The following is a 25,692-nucleotide window of genomic DNA, read 5'->3' as shown; positions in this document are numbered from 1 at the left end:
GTGCGTGAAAATCCCAGTAGATCAGCAGTTTCTGAAATACTCAAACCAGCCTGTCTGGCACCAACAACCATTCCACGTTAAAAGTCACTTAAATCACCTTTCTTCCCCATTCTGATGCTTGGTTTGAACTTCAGCAGATTGTCTTGACCATGTCTACATGCCTAAATGCATTGAGTTGCAGCCACATGATTGGCTGATTAGATATTTGTGTTAACGGGTGCAGTTTGCAGTTGAACAGGTGTACCTAAAATAGTGGCCGGTGAGTGTATATAATGTCTGTATTTGCGAAGTGAAGAGAATGTATCATTGTTCTAAAAGCAAAATGTCAAAATATTAAATTGAGAAGGGGGCTAGGTTTCAGGATTTGTTTATCCATTTTAGGCGTGCTAGCTAAGGAGACAATGGCGTAGTGCATCCTTACCTTACAGCCCTCCATTAAGGCCTGAACTGAATGAGGCTTTTTAGTAGGCCTGTTAATATGTGAATTCAATATTGATTGATTGTATTCATAAAGTATCTAAAAGTATGAGTGTTGATCTAGGATCTGTTTGCCTTTTTGCTCATAATTGATAAGGTTAGGAGATGGACATGGGGGAAATTTGATCCTACATTGGCTCTCCTTGTCTGAGTTGCTTTATACATATGGGCTTTGAAATACTTTATATCCTCAAAATGAATACAATTAGGAAATGGACGGGAGAAAGACGATTCTGTTACAACGATCCTACGCCAAGTCGCTTCCAGCCAAAAGTTCTTCAATACAGTTAGTTTCGATTTTTTAACCGCACCTTTTCAAGTGCAAAATGTACTGTAACACTTTCCGTTTCAAAATAGATCTGTCGGCACGGAAAAAGCAGATCCAGTTTCACTCCATTCTCAGAGTGAGACACAGAGCTTTTCTTACTGGCGCTTTGGTCTTCCTTATGACTCAATTAACATGCTTTATTGATTTGGCAATTCAATCAGAGGCAATGCTTTAGGTCATTAATATGAAAGATGCAGTTCGTGTGGTTCCACCTCCAAAATGGCCGTCCAAATGAGCGCAGTCAAACGTAAACGTCTGAACCGTTCAGACGTATGTGTGTCTGCTCTACTGGGGGACAGTGAACCATGAAACCCTTCCTTGGCTGTCACATGCTGTCACACTTACAATTCCTCAAATAGACATTGTGTTTTCAGGTCAGTCAACCGCTGGTGCATCTTCCGGTCAAAACCTTATTTCTTTGTGCATTTGAAGCCTAGGACAGTCAAGCCCACGACTGGAGAACAAGTGTATTCATAAGAAAATCAATATGGCACATCCTCCAAGATACAAAAACTATCAGAGGCTGAAGGTTGTTTACAACTCTGAAGTGTTGCTTTGAAAGTGAAACAAAATTATAAAGATTTTAAGAATTTGTTCATGATTCTTTAGTTTTGCAAACTGCACATTTCTTTTGATAAAGCCCAACGGTTACTGCTGAATGATTTAAAAGGGAACATTCCATTTTGTTTCTTGTTTAGTTTCTTTGACAATTTTCAAAGGATTGAAAACTGGTTAAAACATTTAGAAAGATTGTCAAGAGTAGCACAGATAAGTCTGAGATTTATTTCCATCATGGTCTTTGATGATCCTTGATCCCTAAGCAAGATGGTCATAGATTTAAGCAATGATGATACTGTACATAAAACAACACATCACATAATCAAATATTACATATTTTTCATAATGGCATCAGCTCATTATAAAATATAAAATGCAACATACAAATCCTAAATTTGGAATACTTTCTAGCAATCTCTGCTTGATATCTGTCTTAAAACCAATGGGTTCTGGACCGGTTTGATTGCGAGAGACTCCCTCATAAATAAACCAAAATAAAAGAAACCTTACCCATCATACACTCAAATCTATAAAGATTCAACTTCGATACACTTGCTGTGGTGTTCAGACCATGTACTTCTCCCACCTTAAAATGGTTGGCAAGGTAACTACGGGCTCTACAATTTAAGAACATATGGAGGATAACAGCCCCCTTTCACAGACAGATTTAGTCTTGTCCTAGAATAAATTCAATTTTTGACTAGAGATTCTCCATACAGTGAATTCAATTCATACACTTTACACAATGAATTATCTCAGTTTAGCCCAGGGCTGTGTTTATTCTGTGTCTGTGAAATCGGCCAATTAGGTTGCATGAGGCATGTTCTAACCTCAACAGTCAGGCTGTAAAAACAGACATGCCAACATGGCTCCTTCGATCCACACCTAGCACTACTAAGGCTATTATAGAATACCTGAAGTTTCTGCTTCAAGGCTTTGTTCAGAACCCAATAGTATGAACTAATGGTGCAGTCAAGGTGACATTGGACTTGACTGGAGGTCAACAGTCAGAGACACAGACGGATACGTCTGGCCTTTGCCTCGCCCAAAACCTTCAGGCCACACTTTCTCCCCCTAAGTTCCTATTCAGGATGCAACCTAGGTAGCTAACAGAGGACGCAGAAATGATAGGCTCCCCTCCTAGTTTTATATCCAGTTCCAAATCTTTATTCAGCCTAGCTTTTGAACAAAGCAAGGTAGACTCAGTCTTGCCTGAGTGTAGAAGGACCCTACTGTCTGATACCCAAGTCCTTATCCTACCTAGCTCATTAACTAGTATTTCTTGTATCCTTCCTTCCCGGGTAGTGCAAAATGTTTTCACAATGTTACTGGCATGTTTTGTCCATGTTTTAACAGTGCCACTACTTGGTAAATGGTAAATGGACTGCATTTATATAGCGCTTTATCCAAAGCGCTTTACAATTGATGCCTCTCATTCGCCAGAGCAGTTAAGGATTAGGTGTCTTGCTCAAGGACACTTCGACACACCCAGAGCGGGGTTTGAACCGGCAACCCTTCAACTGCCAGACAATCGGTCTTACCTCCTGAGCTATGTCGCCCCACGCTATGTTACTTGCTGCAACATTGTTAGAATGTTTTGTGTTAGCTGGCACTAGACACTAGAATAGCTGAATCGTCTGCATACATAAACAAAGAGCGAGTGCATCCTGCTTTCATATCATTTATATGCAGCATAAAGAGGCCTATCTATTTTGGTACAAGATGTACTTTCTTTTAACGGTTTGGAAAAATATTGCATTCATTAAATTCCTTTGCTGATAAATAATTGCCATATTGTTCTCCAAGTGTTTCCATTTTAGCGAACACCTTTGACTTCCCCGTCTGTATTCAGTAAAAGCCATGCCCCCTACATTTAATTACATTTAAAGTATTTTGAGTTTTTTTAAGCAATGGAAAGAGCAACTTGTTTTCATTTGCTACTTGAATTTTTGCATAAGTGATAATGAGAAGCTTGGCAAGTAGCATACGCTACTTCTTGTTTGATACCAGGCCAGTCTGTAACTAAGGCTCATATCTCTCAAGTTGTTCTCTATGCAGTTATTGAAATGCTTGGGAGCGATATCCTAAATATCGCACCACGACACCTCACCTGATTGGTCGGGGGTCAGGCTGTGGTGCAGAGGCTGAGGATGAGGAGGCTCTGATGAAGGCTGGACCTGGCGGGATCTGTGGCGGGAGAGCTGTCCGGTGACGGCCGTCTGGCGACAGCCGTCTGGCGACAGCAGAGCGGAGACGGCTGAGAAACACTGGCTCAATCTCAAGGGAGAGACGTCCGTCAGCACTCGGCTCCGCCCCTTCCCACCATTCTCTCCTCCCCCTCACGGAACACGGAGAGTAAACGTAGGGAGAGAGAGAGAGAGAGACCTACAGTAGACCAATTATTTATTAGACAAAATTATAAACGAGCGCAGCCAGTAACGCGCACACAGAGAGAGCTCATCGCACACACATTTTTAATTAACAAAGAAAGCCGTCCCAGGGTGCAACAGTCGCGGGCGGCGACCTCGTCAAAGAGCCGGGCCCGGAACGAACCCCGCCTTACAAGCCATACAGAGAGCGAGAGACAGAGAGAGAGAGAGAGAGAGAGACAGAGAGAGAGAGAGAAACAGCGCAAAAGTAAGCAGCGTCATTAAAAAGAACGGTATCCAAAGAACCCACATGCAAATAGAACGGTTTGACAATGTACAATTTGGCAGTAGACCGTGAACAGACGTTACAGAGCGACTGGTGTACACAAATCTTATATACAGACGCGCGTCCTTTCGGCCGATCGAGCCGCTTCGTCGCGGCGGACCTCTCCGCGGGACGGAGAGAGAGCGGGAGGGCTCTTGCTCGACCGCCGGAAAAGAAGGCCGCGCTCGAGTCCGGGAGGCGGGGTCTCGCGCTCCGACGTTGTGCTGTGTGCGGTGTAGGACGGCACACGCCGGGGCGCATGTCTTTGATTCGGCTGTGCCTCGAAGGGCTTCCGCTCCGAGGAGACGGTGCAGTCTGTTGAAAGGGGGGGGGGGGGGGCGGGTCGGCTCCTCCCCCCCTCCACCCCACCCACCCCCCCGCGTTCCTGTGATCTCCGTCCCGGTCAGGGGGGAGCGCGCGGAGGAGGCGCTGGCCTGGTCATTAGCAGGCGATCTCCTCCAGCGTTCCCAGCGTGGACTGCAGGGGGACGCTCACAGTGTGGCTGATGCCTTCCGAGTGATTCCCCACTGGATCGCAGGTGCTCTGGGCGTGGAGGGACAAACACACACACACACGCGTGCACACACACACACACGCATACACAAACACACATACACAAGCAAGCACACATACACACGCACGCACACACACGCACACACAGACATGCATGCACACGTTACATCTAGGTTGTTATCCTAATTACTTCAACATTTGGCGAAAGAAATGTCTAAGAATGTCAACAAATGGCACCACTATGCAAACACACACACACACACACACACGCATGCCGTTTTGCCCTGAACTGAATGAAAAATAGCTCTAGAACGTTTACAGTGTGTTGAATATAGGAAACAGGTGCTGTGAATACACCACCTCACATCGCGTTCAAGTTAATTTATGTAGCACATTTCATACACAAGGAAATCCAATGTACTTTACACAGAAAAATGCACATTTGCGTATATACACGTTTAAAATTAAGTGAAAAAAGATGCAGAAAATATACATATAAAAGCAAACATAAGTGTTATCTAAGTGTCATAAGTGTCCAGGCGTTGTCCTCGAGTGCCATGTGAATCCTGCCAATATGAACTAAACTCTTAAAAACACAAGTTTATTTAGCCTGAACCTTACTCACCACGTCCTCCCCGTGACTACCTTCCTCATCCTCTCTGCACATCAGCTCCAGCAGCCTCTCCTTCATCACCTGGCGAAAAACAACACCGTTTACACCTGCGTGCGTACTGGGACGGTGACGCAATCTTTTTGCTTTTTTTATTGGCTTCGTTTTCTAGCACAGTGGATGTGAAGTAAAACGATGAAAAGAGGTTAAACGTGCCTTCTGTCAGCTTTAATTTGATGGGTATTTACATTCACACCAGGTGATCCGTGTAGGAATCGCCGCCCCTTTTACATACACCTAAACGGCAGTTCGTTTGATGAATAACGCAACCGTTTTGACTCTTTGCTCGAAATGAATGGGAATCATCTTCCTTGCTAACGGCAAACCAGAAAAAAGCTGGAAACCTGGGAGGGGGGAGAAGGCGAAGCAGAACCTTTTGAGGAAAAATAAACGGCAAATTTGCGGCACGGCAGTGCTTCTGTTTAGTCGCAGAAGACGCAGGTGGGGCTAACCCAATTTAGCCTACCGTTCGTGTTAGAAAGCTCGAACGTAATGCATCCGATTTCTCATTCACAAGATCATCACCCATCTCAAACCACAGGAAATGTCAAGTAGCGTCGATAGCTGAATGTTAATTCATAACTTCATTCATTTCAACGGTGAGCTGACTGGCTGAAATGTGTGCTTTTGGATTTGATTGCGTTTAAAACAAAATATAAATGTCGATCAGTAACGTGAGCCCTGTTTTTCAGCTGAGAGGAAACCAAAGAAAGTCAATGAAATGCTGTTTGAAAAATTTGAATCGTACTTGCGCCAGCTAATTGGCTGATGTTAAAGCTACATGAAAGAGCGTTTTCCCCATGGGAAGTTATCTACATAGCTCCAGTGTGTCTGCTCAATTAAGAAGTGAGGTCTGAATTGCATTTCTTCAGTCACTATGAGCTGGCCATCGTCCGTTCTGGTCAAAACATCCATGTACCGACATTAACCAATGACCCAAATGCGTAAACAAGCAAACACATACCACTTTATAATAAGCATAATTTCAATAACTGAACATACATTCTCACGAGTCATGAACTATTTGCTTCTGCATTTATTCTCTTATGCACACCACTAATGAAATAGTGTCCTTGCTGGGAAATTCAATAAAAATGTTTATGTATCTACATCATAAACTCACATGATGGTGACCTTATAAACTCACCAGAGGTAACCTTATAATCTAGTGCCAAAACATTGACAGAAAAAGCCTCTTAAAAAATATATTTTCAAAATGTTTCTTAATCCTAGTCAGCCTCTTTTATTCCCAAAAATATTTGAGGGCTTGTGCTGCCTGGGCCAGCCTGAACTCGGTGAGAGAGTGCCTTTGCTGACGGAGCCATATTTGAGCCAGCTTTACGTCTTATCCAAGGAGAAATACTTCACAGAGCCCCGCATTAAAGCACGAACATCAATTATTATCTGTCGCTCGCATTCTACATCCAGAGAGTTGAGCGCAACGATTAACTGCTACGCTTTGCACAGATGTCCTTTTGAGATGGGAACAGGATGTGTCTCGGACTGAAGCAGATTAAAAAGATGTCGCACCCTATCGGCGTGACGCGTTAGCCTGACATTTACATTTCTGATACAATGTTCGGCGCATCACAAGAGCTCAGAAATGTGGAATTCTATCCGCAGATGGGCCTTCAGATATTAAGCTTTCAAATAGGGCCAAAATCACAGCATCATCCCCCCTTCACACATCGCATCTGTTCTGGTTACGGCATTGAAAGTTCATTTCAGCCGTTTCATCTTCGGTATTGTAAAAAAGACAATGCCGGTTTTTCAAAATTTGATCTCCTTGTGTGTTTTTTAAGAGTCTGATAAAAACACCACACATGTTCTTGCTACTAAAGATAAAGTGCACTCGACCACCTTTTCATTGAAATTCTTTTCCGTTTCATGGTTGTTATTTTTTATTGAACCGTGCTGAATTGTGTTTCGTGCTTTGTGCAGTAACCTCCTGCCCAGGGCTCTTTTGAACAAAAATACATTTTTTAAAAATCTCAATGCAATTCACCAAGGCAAATAAAGAGATCAAAAAAAATTTCAGTCTAAAAAAACAAAAACAAAAAGAAGATAACTCAGGCGCTTATTCAGTAATTCTTAGCTCTCGATCTCCAAGTTAAAAAACTGACCTCGTAGGCGTAGTCGAACACCTCCAGTATCGTCAGGATGCTGGCGCCGATGAACAGTCCCATCTGGCCACCGATGTCGCCTGCCAAACAGCACAGGTTGAGGACACGTTCTCATTGGTCGCTGTCGACAGGGACATTCGCTTGGCAACTGCGACAAAGAGCCGATTGGCTCCTCAGCACATTCTCACCCAGTAAACCCGCCACTTCGTAGGCCTTCTTCTGTTCTATGGTCTCGTAGTTGAGGGCCTCAAAAAACACATCCAGGACCAGGATGTTGTCCCTGAAACAGAAAGAGTGGATTACCTGCAGTGCAGATATTGCTATAAACAAAATGGTGGATTGTTGTTTTCATTCCGTGTTATGTTTTTCTTAGCTATAGGAGGCTCTGGTCAATAACAGAAGCTTCTGCAAATCCAAAGGTCTGTTGAAACAGTATTGTAATTTTCAGAAGATGTGGCAAATTTGAATGTTTCGGCGTTAACGGAAACAGAACTCTCAGTGTTAATAAAACGGAGCCGACCGTCTGGTTTGCCTGTAATAACATTACGACTGCGGCACAAACGTAAAAGAACAAGCGAATGAGCCAATGTGATAAAGGCTGATTTCTGCTAGTCGAGAGGGCGGATTTCATTTGGAGTTTTAAATTCATAATTGACATTAATAAAGTCAAATTAAGACTATTTTTAGGTTGAGTTCTGTCCGCATTAGGGGGTGGAGGTAGAAATTAGCTAAGGGTAAATTCCACAAGAATATCAGGTAATTTTTTTTGTTACATTTTTTTTATATTTTAATAAATAGTTGGCAATGCCTGGAACAGCTTGAAAGGTAATTGATCACTCCAAGGCAAAGACCCTGGGGGTGTTCGCAGTGCTGGATGCTCTATAGTCTCTATGTAAATCGCAAAGTCAAAATGGGCCGAATGTCCCGTTCTCATCATTATGTACAGTATTATGTTCCAGATGGGCCGCATGCCCTATTCTCATCATTATGTACAGTATTATGTTCCAGCTGGGCCGGATGCCCTATTCTCATCATTATGTACAGTATTATGTTCTAGCTGGGCCGCATGCCCTATTCTCATCATTATGTACAGTATTATGTTCTAGCTGGGCCGGACACCCTATTCTCATCATTATGTACAGTATTATGTTCTAGCTGGGCCGGATGCCCTATTCTCATCATTATGTACAGTATTATGTTCTAGCTGGGCCGCATGCCCTATTCTCATCATTATGTACAGTATTATGTTCCAGCTGGGCCGGATGCCCTATTCTCATCATTATGTACAGTATTATGTTCTAGCTGGGCCGGACACCCTATTCTCATCATTATGTACAGTATTATGTTCTAGCTGGGCCAGATGCCCTATTCTCATCATTATGTACAGTATTATGTTCTAGCTGGACCGGACGCCCTATTCTCATCATTATGTACAGTATTATGTTCCAGCTGTGCCAGACGCCCTATTCTCATCATTATGTACAGTATTATGTTCTAGCTGGGCCGGACGCCCTATTCTCATCATTATGTACAGTATTATGTTCTAGCTGGCCCGGATGCCCTGTTCTCATCATTATGTACAGCATTATGTTCCAGCTGGGCCGGATGCCCTATTCTCATCATTATGTACAGTATTATGTTCTAGCTGGGCCGGATGCCCTGTTCTCATCATTATGTACAGTATTATGTTCCAGCTGGGCCGCATGCCCTGTTCTCATCATTATGTACAGTATTATGTTCTAGCTGGGCCGCATGCCCTATTCTCATCATTATGTACAGTATTATGTTCCAGCTGGGCCGGATGCCCTATTCTCATCATTATGTACAGTATTATGTTCCAGCTGGGCCGGATGCCCTATTCTCATCATTATGTACAGTATTATGTTCCAGCTGGGCCGGATGCCCTATTCTCATCATTATGTACAGTATTATGTTCTAGCTGGGCCGGATGCCCTATTCTCATCATTATGTACAGTATTATGTTCCAGCTGGGCCAGATGCCCTGTTCTGATCATTATGTACAGTATTATGTTCCAGCTGGGCCAGATGCCCTATTCTCATCATTATGTACAGTATTATGTTCCAGCTGGGCCGCATGCCCTATTCTCATCATTATGTACAGTATTATGTTCCAGCTGGGCCGCATGCCCTGTTCTTATCATTATGTACAGTATTATGTTCCAGCTGGGCCGCATGCCCTATTCTCATCATTATGTACAGTATTATGTTCCAGCTGGGCCGCATGCCCTGTTCTTATCATTATGTACAGTATTATGTTCCAGCTGGGCCGCATGCCCTATTCTCATCATTATGTACAGTATTATGTTCCAGCTGGGCCACATGCCCTGTTCTCATCATTATGTACAGTATTATGTTCTAGCTGGGGGACGCCTTGTTCTCATTTGCATGCGTTCTTGCGCTCTGAGCTGGGTCTAGTGGCCCGTCCTCATTAATATGTATGCGTAAGTTCTTATCTGCTCGTGTCTTGCTGTGAGAAGGCTCGTCTACGAAAGCGACCTTTAAGCGCTGGGTTGGGTTTCCCGCCGGTGGAAGGTTGGACCTCACCGGCGTTTACACGTGCCGGCGCCGAAAAGCCAAATTCGGTCACCAGACCGTCTCAGTTTGGGACCCGTCACTAGGATAATTCCATGAACTCAAATGTTTTTTTTCAGAGATGGCAAAGAGAAAAGAACACTTTGAAACCTAATAGGAAATCCACGGCACCATTATAATATGCAAAGTACTATGCAATTCCTATTATACAGAGCACTTGGATGATGCAGGACGAACTGAAAGCCTGAGCCATGGTGGGAAATAAATCTGAGCATACGTCGCTTATACATTACAGGCATTCAGTAGAGGCTCTGTATAATTATACAGCTGGATATACGCTGGAGCAGTGCAGGTTAAGTACCGTGCTCAAGGGTACAACGGCGGTGTCCTACCGGGGAATCGAACCTGCGACCTTTATGTTACAAGACCAGCCCCTTAGCCATTATGCTACACTGCCGCCCACAGTTGCATTGGCTAATTAAGCCTAACAGCGTTATATGTGAGTTCGCAGTGGTTAACACACACGCACAGGCGTTCACGCGCGGCACACTTACGATATGTACTTCTCGGATTTGTTGAACTTCTTCTCCAGGTACCGAGCCGAGGTCTTGCTGGGGATCTTCACCATGGAGAGCTCCTTGTTGTAGCGCGTGGTGTTGCACGGAGTCCGGCAGAGGCAGTTGTTGTTCTCCTCCGACAACGTCGCTGGGGCAGCCACGACAGTCGGAGAGGAAGGAAGGAGGATGAAGGAGGGGAGGGAGGGAAGGAGGGAGGGAGAAGAGATGGTGGTGCGGGAAGGGAAGCACGAGAGCGTGAATGAAAGAAGACGAAAAGAATCACATGAATGTCATTTCTGGATTCTGAATACACGTCAGCTATTTTTGGTAAAAGAGCATCATTTCTGTTACAGCAGGGCTGTGACGAACGTCACATACTCTACGGCCTCTGAGGCATCCTGCCTGTGTGATTAGCTAAGCTAAGCAAAACTGCTAAACTCCGCCAGGGCACTATCAAACAGTTTTTGTGGTCCACTTGGTGCAGTTTTGAAAGGAATTGATTTGAAAGTGGGGTTTTTTTTTTAATGCAGTTCAGCTGTTGGTGTGTTTGTTTGACTCGCATGTCTGGTTGAAGAGTTGCACCCAGGGACTTAAGAACTCGGGCCCAGATTTACTAAATGCCTGCAGGAGGGATGGACTTGCGATAATCCATCATTACAGCCAATACGGCGCCTGAACAAATTTACTGAACAGGAGTACCTGCATTAGTAAAAATGAGGGGCTGAAATGCATACACATCCCCTCCACTCTGAGACCACAAACATCCAGAGGAGAACAGATGAACGCCTACAATATGCATGCATGCACGCAATTCATCACTACTGGCGAAAAAAATGGCATGTTTACTGCTTGTTCTGGCAGACGGTGGATTCTGGAGGTGAAATCTCTCTTTATTGATCTTCCAGTGCCTGTTTCCACAGCTCTGAGAATAACACGCTGCTGTTGTGACATTGCAGGTGTACTCCGCACTGCGTTCGTTTACATAACGGCTCCGAGGGTGGGCTGTAGTGAAAATATAGGATGTGCGCTTGAGTAATTACTTTGGGATTGTTATAGCACACTTTGCGCTTTTATATGGATGTTTAGCAGTGTGCACTCATGACCGTGTTATATTTTGGTTTAAGGCTGATGTAAGTTATCTTACATTCAGTCCTTTAATGAATCTGTGATTCCTTTCTTCCCCCGCATAGTGCTTTTTTTATTGGTCGATTTTATAGTTAAAGTACTGGGAAATAAACACTAATTACACCTTGATAACAACTGAGAGAAGGGATCTTTTTTTCAGCGGCCAAGCTGTGATAGAATGCCTACCTTTCAGCACGTTGCACGGATTTAACTCCAGAAATAGTTTACCTCGCCAGATAAAAAAGAATAATCCAGTCTGAGCAGAGACAAAGGGTGCGGCAAAGTAAGAACGGCAAACTCGGGATACGGATGAGAGAGAGAGAGAGGAAGACTTTGAGCGCCGCCGCAGAACACGACGGTTAGCGCAGGGAGACCGTCCGCAGAGCTACGCTAAAGCTCTCAATTAAGATGCCAGCAGCCGTCTCCTTCAGCGCACAAAGCGTTCCTTGGACTCGCCCACACAAGCTCACACGCTGATAACGTCCTTCTGATTTTTTACATAAAACATGACCCGCGCATAATGCTCCCAATTAACCAGGCCGCACGCTTCCAGAATAATTAACTATGCTACATACAGAGTGCTTCGCTGAACTGTAATGTATACGCTATTTTATTGTAAAATTACCATGTTGTTGGAATGGTTCTTGACCTTTACATACATATCTGTGATCTTGCAACAATGTCAGAGCATATAGGTTGAATTTAATTAAGGCAGAATTAAGTAGTAAAATAATAATGAATACTAATTATGCGACAAATATACAAATCAACAGCTTCTGTACGCTAATAAACCCATCCATTTGACCTGGCATGTTCATTTAGGTCAAAGAAAATGACAGATCGCCGATGCCTTTTGGCTTTAACAGTCTCCATCTTCTAAACACATCTTATATCATTCTCTTTCCCCATATGTGAGGTTCAGTCAGATACCTAAAAATTATTGGGCATTTCAATAATGGCCTGGTATTCAGCCTGTGCTTAAATTTGACTCACAAGTAAACATAGGTATTTCACATTTTTCTCCATGAGTTTTAGTGATCTCTGAACTGTTCGCTATGCTGTTTGTGTAAAGTAAAAAAAGAAATAATTCTTTCTTTGAATTTTTGTTAGTCGAGGACAAATTTTGAAGTACAAATGTTATGTGGAATTGCAGCCGATGTTCTACAATTCCACAAATTTGCGCTCACCCGGTGAACATACGGTAGGGATTTAACCAAGCAATGAAGATATTTGAATTATGCGGGGTATTCATATTCTTCATTAGTCGGAGAAAAGAACATTGGGTGTTACACCGACAACAGAGGCGCAACACATTTTCCGTTCTTTCTGAGCCGAGCGGAATCCCCACTGGCTTAGCCGTAACCGAGTCCCCCACGGCCCGGTAATTACACCAGAAAATGTAATATGGCATGTGTCCGCTCGCATTTTCATTATAATAAAGAGAGATGATTGGATCTCGGCTCCCATAGATATTAATTTCTCCTGCTTTATGGCCCTCACCTACAACGTACAGTGAATATGATGCACCAAAGGCATATGCGGTATTTGTGATTGGTGTGATTCGCGTTAGGTTGTTGTTATTAGCTTTATATTGCTAGTGTTCCTTGGTGACGCAATTAATGTTTTTTCTTCTTTCTTTTTTTTCTGGGAAAGTAATTAAATGATTCTTTTCATACTGAACCTCCTAGAACTGTGTGTATTTAATATATTTTCTTGCCATTTCATGTTTTAAAATAAACCACTGTTTCAACTGTTCACATTCTAGTTTTCAGAACCGATTTTCTAATTCGTTTGGATAAACATCAGTTTGATTTAACACACAATGTAATCTCTGCTGTTGTTTTAGCGTAGCATTGTTTTAGCCGTAACGATGCACAGATGCATAATCAGTGAACCAACCAACGTTAAAAAAAACAGCAGGGTTCTGCTTCTGAATGTTTTCCCCCTAAATAATGAAGACAGCTCATTTGTTTATATAAATTATGTAAATTATATACCATCAATATTTTAATGAAATTTAGCATTCATCAAATACTTATCAGCAGACTGAAGTATAAACATCAGCTCACCAGAGGCAACTCAGTGCACCAGAGCAATTTCAGAATATTTTCATAGAACATTCAGCAAATAGCACAAACAGCTTGCTTGGTTTCTTGCCTGTTGCTTGACTTTGACACCTTGAAATCTTGTAATGTCATGCCGCAGACTAATAAATATTACAAATGCATATATAATGACAGTCACAATAAAAACGGGTAATTCACAATAGATTTTCACAGAAGATGCGGAGTACAAAGTATACTTTCCCCCCCACTGCAACGCACATTGGTCTTGGTGCTACTTTACAAATACTGCCCATGACCTCATTAAAACACAAACACAATGTTCCTGTGTTTTGCTTTACGCATTCTTTTATAAATGTATTCTCTTTTTTTAAAAAGATTTACTCCCTATTTTGCACCCGTTTGGAATGCCCAGTCACGCTGCCATTCGAGCACCAACGCTCAGCGCGACCTCTGTTGTTGATACGGGAGAGCGCGGAGAATCATACGATGTCCTCTGTAGTATGTGATGTCAACCGGCACTTATCACACCACGATTTGGAAAGGCTCACACAGACATGAGCCGGAGGAAGACCCTTAATGGCGGCTCAACGGACAAACTTGTGGGCGCCCGATGGACCGGCGGGTGAGCGCCAAGACACTGCCGTCCCGCCCGACTAAATCCCTCCCGTCCCGGGTTGAGCCTACTGTGTGTGCTTCCGATTGGTGCTCTCTTTAAACCCATTTCACTGAATATATCTTTACCGAAAATCCATCTGATAACTGCCTTTTCACTAACAATGGAAAATGTTTGGTCAGACCCATTCTACATTCAGTACTATTACTACTAAAACACAACTTGATAATCAACCAACAGCTATGTTAGTACCCCTCCAGATTTATTTTAAAAACTTAAAAAATACTCCAAATTCAATAATAAGTTGTTTCCACCAAGAAATTATCAATAAACTACTGAAAATGGCTTGGTAACACCTCTACACCTTTACCCTCATTGACAATGCCAGAATCTATGAATATGCAAATTGGCAATGCTTGCTGCTGGGGTCCTGGGATATGTAGTACTAGGCACAGATTCAAAATCAGTTTCTTCGCGAAGCCCACAGACTTCAGCCTGAAGTTCTGGCAGCAGTCATCTGTAAAATGTGCGCTACAAACACAGATTCCCTCTATGCTGTCAAGTACATCCACGCAATTTTGAAAACAAACTCCACCCATTTTAGTTTTAGAATGGGCTCCTTTGGTAACAAGTGGAAGTTCCTGTCTTGGGATTGCATCCTAAAACTGTGGCCTGACATTCCTTCAGCAAATTCCTCCAGTGGATGTTTTACAATAACTTGCTATTTTAAATCCTTTTTGTGTATAACTGGTTTAAGCGATAGCATACACAATCAACAACCTGTGAGACCATTCAGATCAGATCTGTCATATAAGTGAGTAGTACAACAGAGCTAGTAGACATTCTGATCCCTCAACAAAAACAAAGACGAAAATCTCGTTAATAAATGAACAGCGTCTACACACAAAACAAACTGTAGTCATCCGTCTTGTGGAGATATCTATATTCAGTCTACAGTAAACTACTATAAACCACTTTGTTTTTTCACCACTGCTGCAAAACAGAAACGCCTCAAATGGCAATGTTTTCTCACATAACTAGATATCAAATATGACCTCCACAACGCTGTAAGCATTAGAAATTTAAACAGATGTAAAGATTAGCAATGCAGTTTGTATTCATACTGAGAAACGGCACACAATCAATACAACCGTGAGATGCTTATTAATTGCTAATGCTTATGAATACTGACACCCTGCTCAGCAGTATTCCATGAAAGAGCGAGATGGAAGAGGACAGCTAAGGAGTTAGAGAATGGTGAAACATTTGGCGTTAATTCAACTTTAACATACCGATAATAGAACATATAGAATCAAATGTACAATCGGGATCACGTGTACTGTCTACCAGAATTTAACAGTGAACATTTTACTGTGCTGTACTCAGGAAAGTGCATATATTTTACCTCGAATGAATATAAATGAATAAACAAAGATTGCAGAAGGTATGAAAGATATAAACAAATGTATTAACTGTCTTTAATCCAATCGTTGAAATCCACACGATCAATTATTCTACTCACAGACAGACCGACAGGCAGTAACACAACCACTAGCTCTATATGGAGGTAAAATAATAAAAAGTCAAACATAAAATAAAAAGCACAAGAGAGCAGAAATCTCTGGGGGACGGAGCCTTAGAGACCCTGCCCGTGAACAGCATGCAGGAGACTGTCCTGAGAGGGGGGCACTGAAAATTCAGCACAACATGGAGGCTCATGGGGAGACAGAGGCGCGAAAACACAATCCGAGAACTGAACATCGATGAGATAAGCCTGGACAAGAAACACAAAAACCCACAGCTCTCCAGCAGTGTGTACAAGAAAGCAGAAGATGATGCCACACAAAAATGAATGAATGAATGAATAAATAAATTACTTAATAAAACAATGAGCAGATTTTCCCTTTCTTTAACATTTCATTGTGTTCCGGTGGAGGAGTGTCTGATGCACTTTAATATTTGTGGACGGATACGCGGATGCGGAGAAGAGATGGAAAAGCCTCCCTTTGTTCTGTGGAAAGGTCTGAGATCACACAAAGCCTGAAAAAAGGCTGTAAAACCAAAACACCCTTCCGAACAGAAGGGGAAAAAAAAGATTTTGATGAAGCCGGTGATAGAAAAAAATATATATAATTATAATCTTCAACTTAAATCCAAAGCACTCTTTACAACATTTGGCAGTTGGTTTAAAAAAAAAAAAGGCTTTGTCATAATGGCATATCCGTAAACGGAATTTAAAAGCCGGAATAAAACATGGAGGAATGTAGAGGACTCAGCATAAAAATACAGTGGTGCTCTGGACACTGGCAATAGCCTTTCAAGCATGATTAAAGATGTATAAATACCTTTCAGTCTTGTTTTTACCATTGCCATTGTCAAAGGGAAGAAAGTTACCGTTTGAAGTTTAAGACCATTGAGATGTGAAATGTGCAACCAGCTATTTCGTACAAAACGATAATAATTATTCGATTATAAGATCAGTAGAGACCCGGGCAGTAGAGAGCCCTTATGTGGGCGTGTCTGTGTATGTATATCGGAAGAGCACAATTATGTGATATTACTGACAGGCAAGAAGTACTCCCGGAAGCCCAAATTCAAGGTACTATTGCAGAAAACTGTTCCTTGGCCATCTGAAGGCTGCCTGGGACATTATCCTCAGTGATTTTGAAGCTTGACCTCTTGTAAAAATAGTAAGAACTTTATGGAGACAGCACAGGCAAACTTTTAGCTATAACAGTGATAAAAATGTATTACATATCATACTGCACAAAAAATGCTTGCAGATTATTGACAGCAATCCTGCTGAGAGTGATAAACTTTTTAGCTGTCTGGGAAACTGTGGTAATTTATTAAGCTATATATATATATATATATATATATATGGCTTATTATTCTTACTGTTCATTTAGAAATTCAGCATACTAATCTAACTGTGTTCCCATTGACATTTTTAAAACCATTTTTGTGGGTGTTAAATAAAAATCATTGTTTTGTTACTTTTAAATTCAATTAATTGAAATCACGTTTCAGAGCTTAGTGCTAATTTGTTTCTGGTACATTATCAACTGTTGAATACAATATATTTAATTTATATAACTGTCATCGGACGTTTTGATGAAATCTGAACGTATTGTTATTGAATTATATGAATGAACATTTTGACATTATTAATAAATGAATAAACATTGTTTCGTTTTAAACACATGCACAATAATGAGTTTTTAATGAAAAAACAGTGTCCCACTTTGTCTCCAAAAGACTCCCACTCAAAGTTACACTTCAGGAAATAAGGGTGTCAGAATGTGTTTAAAAAGATATATCATTAATTTAGAAACAAACTATAACTGTATTTCACCATAAGGATGTTGATAAGGCCCTATTAAAAATAAATAGTTTGAGTAGCTCTTGACTCACTTTGATGGTCTAAAGAATAATTTGGAAAAATGTGCTTCACTTAATCACAAAACACCCTAGTCATTTAACAGTGGTAGTACTTCAAATACAAAATAGAGAAGACCTACATTAAAACTGATATAGATCAAATTATAGCTATGTAATTATATATATTACATATTGTTATTACAATGTTGCCATGATACAAAGCTATGTCTAAATAATCTCTTGCATTGGTACAGCAAAGTATGATCTGGCCATCCTGTGAAACATGTAATAATAATAATTGGGCGATAATTGGGGTGATCCACGTTTTGGATTTACATACATTATTAGAATGTTTTGATGCCTTCGACCAGTCTGTTTACAACTTTACTGCCATCCTGTCTATGTACAGCTACATTCTGTTTAAGGTGCTGTTTGGGTGACGTCACTAAGAAATCACCAGCCACATCCTGTTTCAGGAGCTGTTTGGGTAATGTCACTAGGAAATCACCAGCCACATCCTGTTTCAGGTGCAGTTTGGGTAATGTCACTAAGAAATCAGCAGCTACATCCTGTTTCAGGTGCAGTTTGGGTAATGTCACTAAGAAATCAGCAGCTACATCCTGTTTCAGGTGCAGTTTGGGTAATGCCACTAGGAAATCAGCAGCCACATCCTGTTTCAGGTGCAGTTTGGGTAATGCCACTAAGAAATCAGCAGCCACATCCTGTTTCAGGTGCAGTTTGGGTAATGTCACTAGGAAATCAGCAGCCACATCCTGTTTCAGGTGCAGTTTGGGTAATGTCACTAAGAAATCAGCAGCTACATCCTGTTTCAGGTGCAGTTTGGGTAATGTCACTAAGAAATCAGCAGCTACATCCTGTTTCAGGTGCAGTTTGGGTAATGCCACTAGGAAATCAGCAGCCACATCCTGTTTCAGGTGCAGTTTGGGTAATGCCACTAAGAAATCAGCAGCCACATCCTGTTTCAGGTGCAGTTTGGGTAATGCCACTAAGAAATCAGCAGCCACATCCTGTTTCAGGTGCAGTTTGGGTAATGCCACTAAGAAATCAGCAGCCACATCCTGTTTCAGGTGCAGTTTTGGTAATGTCACTAAGAAATCAGCAGACATTCTTGTGAATGAAGGCAATGGAAAAGTACAGGGTTGATATGAGACAGGCAGCAGCTTTAGCTTGTAAGCAAAGCTCATTTCTACAAGGAGGAGGCGACTGGAGTTTATCCTCCAGCGACCCGGTAGAAAAAAATTATTCAAGTGTTCTAGTTTTGTTGACATAATACTTGGATGTTGCAGTGAAAATATTTTCAAAAATGTCACTTATTTTTATTGATTGTCCTTGTAGTGTAGGTTTTTTGGCATAGTGTAATACAATCAGAAGGCACAGAAGTTAATGTTCTTAAGGGCTGAGAGTCTATGGTCATTGAGGTTATTTCTGAAGGAAACCCTGAAATGTGCCAAACTCTCGATGCTGTATACTGTAGGTATGGGGCATTTCAATATATTATGTTTCTTGAGATTAAGCCCAGATATATATAGCCAGATGTATATAATTCTTTTCTTGGAGGAAACCCATCACCGAGGCAACAGACTGTACTGAGTAAAACATACTGAAGCCTTGGTCATCTTCGTGCCAGGAATATAAACATTTATAAGGGTAGGTTACCAGGGGACAGAGGGTGTGTTAAACATTCACGGGGCACTGCAAGTCAGTCGATAATAAAAAAGTGTAAAGCATATCAAATTATAGCGCGTCGAGCAGGTGTCCTTCTCTGATCCCCACGTGAAGAGCCCACACCGGAGTGTTCTCCGGTCCCCTGAAGAGGCTGCTCGCGATCAGCTTTCGCGGCTTACCCAAGGCAGGCTCGGCGCAGTCCTTGTACTGCTCCGGAGTGCAGAAGGGAGAGTCGCCTGCGGACAGAGAGCGGCAGAGTTCAGCCCATGAATTAATCACGGAGCCAGCCGGGTCTTAACACCGGAGAACCGGACGTAGCTCCGCCGCCGCCGCCGCCGCCGCCGCCGACAGGAAGCATATCCCTGCTCGCGGGATCCCGAGCATTCCGGGTTCGTTTTGTTTTGTTGGTTTTTTTTTTTTTTTTACTCCTCGCAGTTCCGTTCGCCGCGGAGATAGCGGGCAGAACTTGGCTCCCTCTTCGCCAGCGGCTCGCGGCTCGCGAGGCGCAAACTTCACACTCTTGTCTCAAGTTTTGTTTTGTTTTTTTTTTTTTTGTTCGACTTTTGTTCGCGATTCATCGTGAGCCCGAACGAGCGAACGCGTTTAGGCGCCTTCGCAAATATTCGTCTACCCAGAGCTCCGCGAAGAAATGCCTGCATAAGATACGCCCGGCCTAAGGCTAAAATCTAATTTAACACCCAGCCACATTCACCGTAACGGAACGGACCGAGTCGAAGTCCGTTTTAGTGGTACGATTCTACATTCTTAATTCTCCGCACGGTTTGGTCTGTTTGCATCTCGTTAATACTGCAAGGACGACAAAGTCTGAGGGAGCCAATAAACGAGGGCAGGGAATGCTGTCCGTAGTATTCTAATTCAGATTTGAACTGCTTCCTGCGATACAGTGCCTCTTCATTATCGCCATGGTGATTTCTTTGTGAGGAATGCTTGTTGGAGGGAGGGAGGGAGGGAGGGAGAGAGAGAGAGAGAGAGAGAGAGAGAGAGAGAGAGAGAGAGAGAGAAATAGCCCCTTTTCTGTTGTCAAGTTTTCGACTAAAACGTACGTGAGAGCTCATGAAATTCCATTGTTCTTGTGACTTTTGAAATCCTTCAATAAACCACATCCCCCATACACACTTAAACTACCTATGACACATACAAATAAATAAATAAATTCCCCCTCCCCCAGTCTCATAACCAACAGATACCTGCACCACACCTACACACCACCACCCATCAATCCCTGAAACCAACCAGGCTACTCCAGTCACATACAAACGACCAGTTCCCTGCCCCTGATCACACAAACAGCCCCATCTACACACCACACATTCTGAAAGAGAGAGACAGGGAGAGAGCGAGAGAGAGTGAGAGAGAGAGAGAGAGAGAGAAGGAGATAGAGAGACAAAGAGAGAGAGTGAGAATTTTCCCTGGATACAAGATTTGCACAAATCTCGCCAGCCCCCAAAACCCACCCTCTCAGCCACCGCACCGGTTACACACATCTCTTATTGAGTCAGGAGTATTGACTGGTCCAGACAGGGGCCGAATCGAACAAAAGACACGCCGGCTGCAGCAGGTGGCCGTCGCTTTTCTCACAGAAAAGATATCACTGCGGCTGTCGTCCGGACAGCCTTTAAAAAAAAACATGTCAGATTAAAAGAGAAAGCGACGGAGAGAGGGAGAGGGAGAGAGAGAGGAAGAGAAAGCGAGAGAGCGACGCGGCGTCAAGCGAAAACACGACGAGCTTTGAAGGGTGCGAAGAAGGAGAGGAGAGCCCAGAGGCGGGAAAAGAAGAGAAAACACAGGACGAGGAAACGAGCGGAACAAACATAAAATAAATAAATAAATGAATACGGTAGAAGAGAAGCGCGCTCCACCTGGCATGTGCACCATGCGGCAGTTGCAGTTCTCCACGATGTAGCGCGTCTCGCAGTCGATGCGGCACGCCGTCACGCTGTAGACCGGGAAGAAGCCCGAGTCCGGGGCCTTCGACTGGCACTCCCCCCACGGCGGGGGCAGGTACGTCAGCTGCAGGAAGGCAGAAAGGGCGGCAGTGCGGCGCACCGGGTTAAGGAGCTGTTACCACAGCCTAAAGGTGGCGAGTTCAATTCCCAGGTTTGGACGCCTGTCGCTGTACACTTGAGCAAGGAACTTAACGTGCAACGCTGCAGCACATATCCAGCCGTACGAATGGACGCAATCTAAACGCTGTGTACAATGTTGCGGAAGTCGCTCTGGGTAAGAGCGTCTGCTAAATGCCTGTAATGTAATGTAATGCGCACACACACACACACACACACACACACACACAGATTCTCGACACGTCTTTCTCGCATCAAAAAAAAAAACAAGCCTTTCCACGGTGGTGGAAACTGCAAACCTGGCTTTCGGGTCGCGTGTAATTTACCAACAAATGGAAAAAGATAAGCCCTAAATTAAATTGAAACTCTCAGACGTGTCCCGTCCTTGATACTAAATAAGAAAGTCAAGCTATTTAATTCTGTTCTCTTTGTTGCTTATGCTGCATTGTAGAGAACACTCGGCATGAATGGAGAATGCGATGCGAGTAATGGAAACTCACGGATGAAGCTTTCCGCTATTAAGATCGCTACGCTAATTTGAGTCCGGACCCAAAAAAGGATTCAGTCCAACTGAGACAACGCTGCCACTGTGATTCTCTTTCTAAACATAGCACCGGCACCGCCGCCACCCAACACAACAGGAACAAGGACTCGAGTGATATCCCAGCAGCCCCTGCGGCACAGCGGTCAGGGTCGCCGCGCAAGCCGCGACACGCAAGCCTGCGGGGCGATCTGATGCACGCAGCGGAAAAAACCGCCAAGTGAAAAAAAAAAACCCCCGCCAGCCTGCCTCTGCAGATCCACCCCGCCTCACTCTGAATCTGAGTGGACACCTTGCACGTTCGCTTCCCCCTCCTTCCATTTTGATTTCAGACACACAGACTGTGAACCGCTTACGCCTGGACTAGAACAAACTTTTTTGGTCTGGTCCTGAAAGCTGGAGGACGTTCGTGAAGCCCGCATTTAATTTTGAGATCTTACACGCTGTTACAAGTTGCTGACGATTGTCAGTTGCTGTGAAATTAGTCGTCTTGAGTAAAAGCGTTTAATGCACATTTTCATACGCTTGAACAATTTTGAAGACTTCTCTCCCCATGTATCTAAAAGAAACATGATTGAATACAAAATAGGTTAAAATAAAGGAGTACAGTCAAGCACTAAATAAATTAACTGAGGAATTGCTTGCCTTAACCCTAACCCTAACCCTAACAGGAATTCAAATCCTACACTAAAAAGGTATTTCGAATGGCTCAAGGTTGTACATAGAACCCTTTCCACTCAAAGAACCCTCTGTTCATAAAAAAGGTTCTTTACAGCTCCAAAGGGTTCTTTGTGGCTGCAAAGTGTTCTTCTCAGCTCAAACAGGTTCTTGGCAGATCAATAAGGGCTTGGGTTTTCCGTTGGAGCACTGATCCAGAACCAGCAAACTCCAGTGCCCAAAGAGCATATTTCATTCAAGCAGACATTCTAACCATCTGAAAATGAATTTATCATCTTAACATTAATGAGTTATGAGTTATGAGTCATGAATGAGTTATGTAAGGGTGACATCCGTTCCCACAAATTAGCCATGTACATATCTCCATGAAATAATAAATGAAAGAGGCTGAAAATATGAAATATGCCCACATACTGTATTTTCACCGGCTGGAGATGTATCACCAGTGTACACTTATAACCCTTAATTGCATACATGACTTGTTTTTAAGATATGAATCAGTTATTTTGGTTACCCTTGTAACCTTACAAAAAGAGCAAGATTCTTATCCCTATTTTTCCCCACAGATAGACATTTGAAAATGATGCTTCAGTAAAAGGCAGGCATTTTGTATGATCATTCACCATTTATTTCTCAATGACTATGAGGTATCTGGAGCTCTAGCGGTTTAGTCTTTACAGGTAGGTAAGGAGTATGTTTATTAAAAATGAAGAGATTCTGAGGAACAAGCCCGACAGCCTTGTCCATTTCCCGTGGAACGACTCCGTTCACCAAACCCTAACCCTTGCCTTACCCTACCCGTAACCCTAATGCTAACCGTAAGCCTAACGATAAGCCAGACATGTTGCATTACTCCCAGGCTAGTCTTTTCGAATTGAAATTTAAACCAGTAATTTATGTGGTTACACTTGACACTGACTTTCAAACGGGCAATTGAATTACTTAATGGAGCCCCGTTCCGTCCCCTCCTAGTCTGAGCGCGCTCGTTCTGCGAATGCGTGAAAATCTACATATTTACAGAGGGCAAAGACACGGCAAAATGTCACCTCCGAGGGCCAGCTCTTAATTGCATCTTTAAACCGCTTAAAAATCAGTCGGGGGAAAAAAATGACATGCGCATTTACAATATTCGCCCTTAAAATCTCTCCTATGCATAATACATGCACTATCCTTTTGAAAATGTGGCCCTCGAGGATGGATTTATCAAGGGTTTCATTGTAGGGGCTGGGGTGGGGGCGGGATGCGAAATGGCTGTAAAACCACCAGTGTGCAGAAATGCTAGCGGCCGCTGACCGCGGAAAGAGTTAGCGTAAGCTTTAGCGTTCATGCAAGTCCATTTTGGCATAATGCATAGGCATTCTCTGAAAATAGGAGAAGAGCTCCATATACTTACAAATGCACTTACAAATGTACATGCATACATTTATCCCACTCAACCGTGTTAGCGGGGGGGGGGGGGGGGGGGGTCATTGTACTCCATTTTTCCAAAGATGAAATCCAACTGTAAGTCAGGGGTGCTTGCAGGATTTGATGTGCACAAAATGATCGCCCCCCCACCACCACCATTATGGTAACCATAGCTGAGACTGATAACGTTAAATAGATTGTTTGTGGTACTTATCTGAAGCACACCCTGCACCTCCCTTGTGTCAATCTTCCGCAGCACTCTTTCGCTGTTTAGTTTCACAGTGAACGTTCATCTAGGCCAGACCAGGGGGTCATCTGCCAATCATGGAGCGGCGCTGGTAAGTCCTTAGATGCCATAGGCTGCTGAAAGGCCGTTCAGCTGAAGCCATAGATACCAGCATCGTCAGAAGGATACTTAACACGCACTGTATTGGTGGAATAAATCTCTGATAGCAGGAGATGGGAATGCACGCTATTTATTCAAAATTTGATTCAGAACACGCTCCGATTGGCCCTCCGTAAGAGCTATACAATTTCTTTATAGGCGCTACAAAGGCCTTCATACTGTCTTACTGACCAAAGCAAAAGTCAGGAGCTGCAAACAGGCATGTAGCGTGTTACTGTAAGTCACCACTGACGCAGCGAATGACATATCCATGACACACCAAGTGACGCAGGTAAGCCTATTTGTGGTCACTGACATGCTTCTGAATGTTTAGTAGTGCTATCTAGTTGTTAGGCAGTGCCTATGAAGGAGATATATATAGTTCTTAAGAGGAACTATTGAAAGGAGATGTCACTAAAGTCTTTATGGTGTCATTCTCATAAAAAATATTTTTAGTTTGTGTAGTCATGATTTTATGTGCGTTATATATTTTTTTTAAAAATCATATCTAAAATATATGAAACACTTTAAATCATTTATATTACACTGAACACATTAGCAATTTTGAACCTAGACATCTCCGCCCAGTAGTGACTACACATTGTTTGCAGTTGTCAAAGATCTGTACTTGATACTCCTAGTTATTTGTGATTAATTTAAGATATAATGGGGGCAGCAAGTAGTTACATGCTGGGGAGTGTCAAATTTCAAATGACTGCCATCATTAAAAATATGCATTTCCCCAACAGTGACTTTTCCTCAGTTTGTATCATTACAATTTAAAAGGGAAAGAAAAGATTTTTTATCCAGTAGAGCCAATCAACACCCAATGGTGCTGCATTCTTCTGAACAAGGGACCTGAATTCTATCAAAACAATTAGAAAAAGCCATTTCAGTGACTCCATCTAATCGACTAGACAAAGGCTGTGTGATGACAATGTGAAAAGAAGCAATAAACAATAAGCTGAAAATTACAAAATGATAATGTAAGAGGAGAAATGTGATAATTATCATAACAGGAGCCATTCTATTGCAAGCAGAGTCAACTGTGTAAAAAGTTAATTGTATACAGTTAATTTTGCAGAGACCTACCAGGCTACAATTCAGACACAATTAGCAGAGTACATTGTGTCACTGAACCGTAGGAGAACCAGGGCCAAGTTTTACCCAACGGGGCCAGCCTGTATTATTTATTTATTCATTTATTGTTCATACCAAATGCCACTAAACATTACAGTATGTTAACTAATTTG

The 25,692-nt window shown here is 42.7% G+C and overlaps 1 protein-coding gene across 2 annotated transcripts in view; it reads right to left on the bottom strand.

Annotated features, from left to right (window-relative positions):
* Window positions 1–3,749: 3,749 nt before the first annotated feature.
* LOC118216712 (acid-sensing ion channel 2-like) overlaps window positions 3,750–25,692 on the bottom strand; it is a 359,513-nt gene continuing 337,570 nt past the window's right edge. For both annotated transcript variants that reach the window (XM_035398129.1, XM_035398128.1), the window contains exons 4-10: window positions 21,225–21,375; window positions 19,524–19,580; window positions 10,471–10,621; window positions 7,552–7,643; window positions 7,364–7,443; window positions 5,196–5,264; window positions 3,750–4,600 (exon numbers count right to left, since the gene is read on the bottom strand). In XM_035398129.1, coding sequence (XP_035254020.1) covers window positions 4,499–4,600; window positions 5,196–5,264; window positions 7,364–7,443; window positions 7,552–7,643; window positions 10,471–10,621; window positions 19,524–19,580; window positions 21,225–21,375 — 702 coding nt within the window. In that variant the 3' untranslated portion in view covers window positions 3,750–4,498. The remainder of the gene's footprint in view (window positions 4,601–5,195; window positions 5,265–7,363; window positions 7,444–7,551; window positions 7,644–10,470; window positions 10,622–19,523; window positions 19,581–21,224; window positions 21,376–25,692) is intronic.

Source organism: Anguilla anguilla, chromosome 17 (genome assembly GCF_013347855.1).
Source record: "Anguilla anguilla isolate fAngAng1 chromosome 17, fAngAng1.pri, whole genome shotgun sequence".
Classification (NCBI taxonomy): domain Eukaryota; kingdom Metazoa; phylum Chordata; class Actinopteri; order Anguilliformes; family Anguillidae; genus Anguilla; species Anguilla anguilla.
Note: the sequence above shows the minus strand (reverse complement) of the source record. Positions and strands in the feature narration are given on the sequence as shown.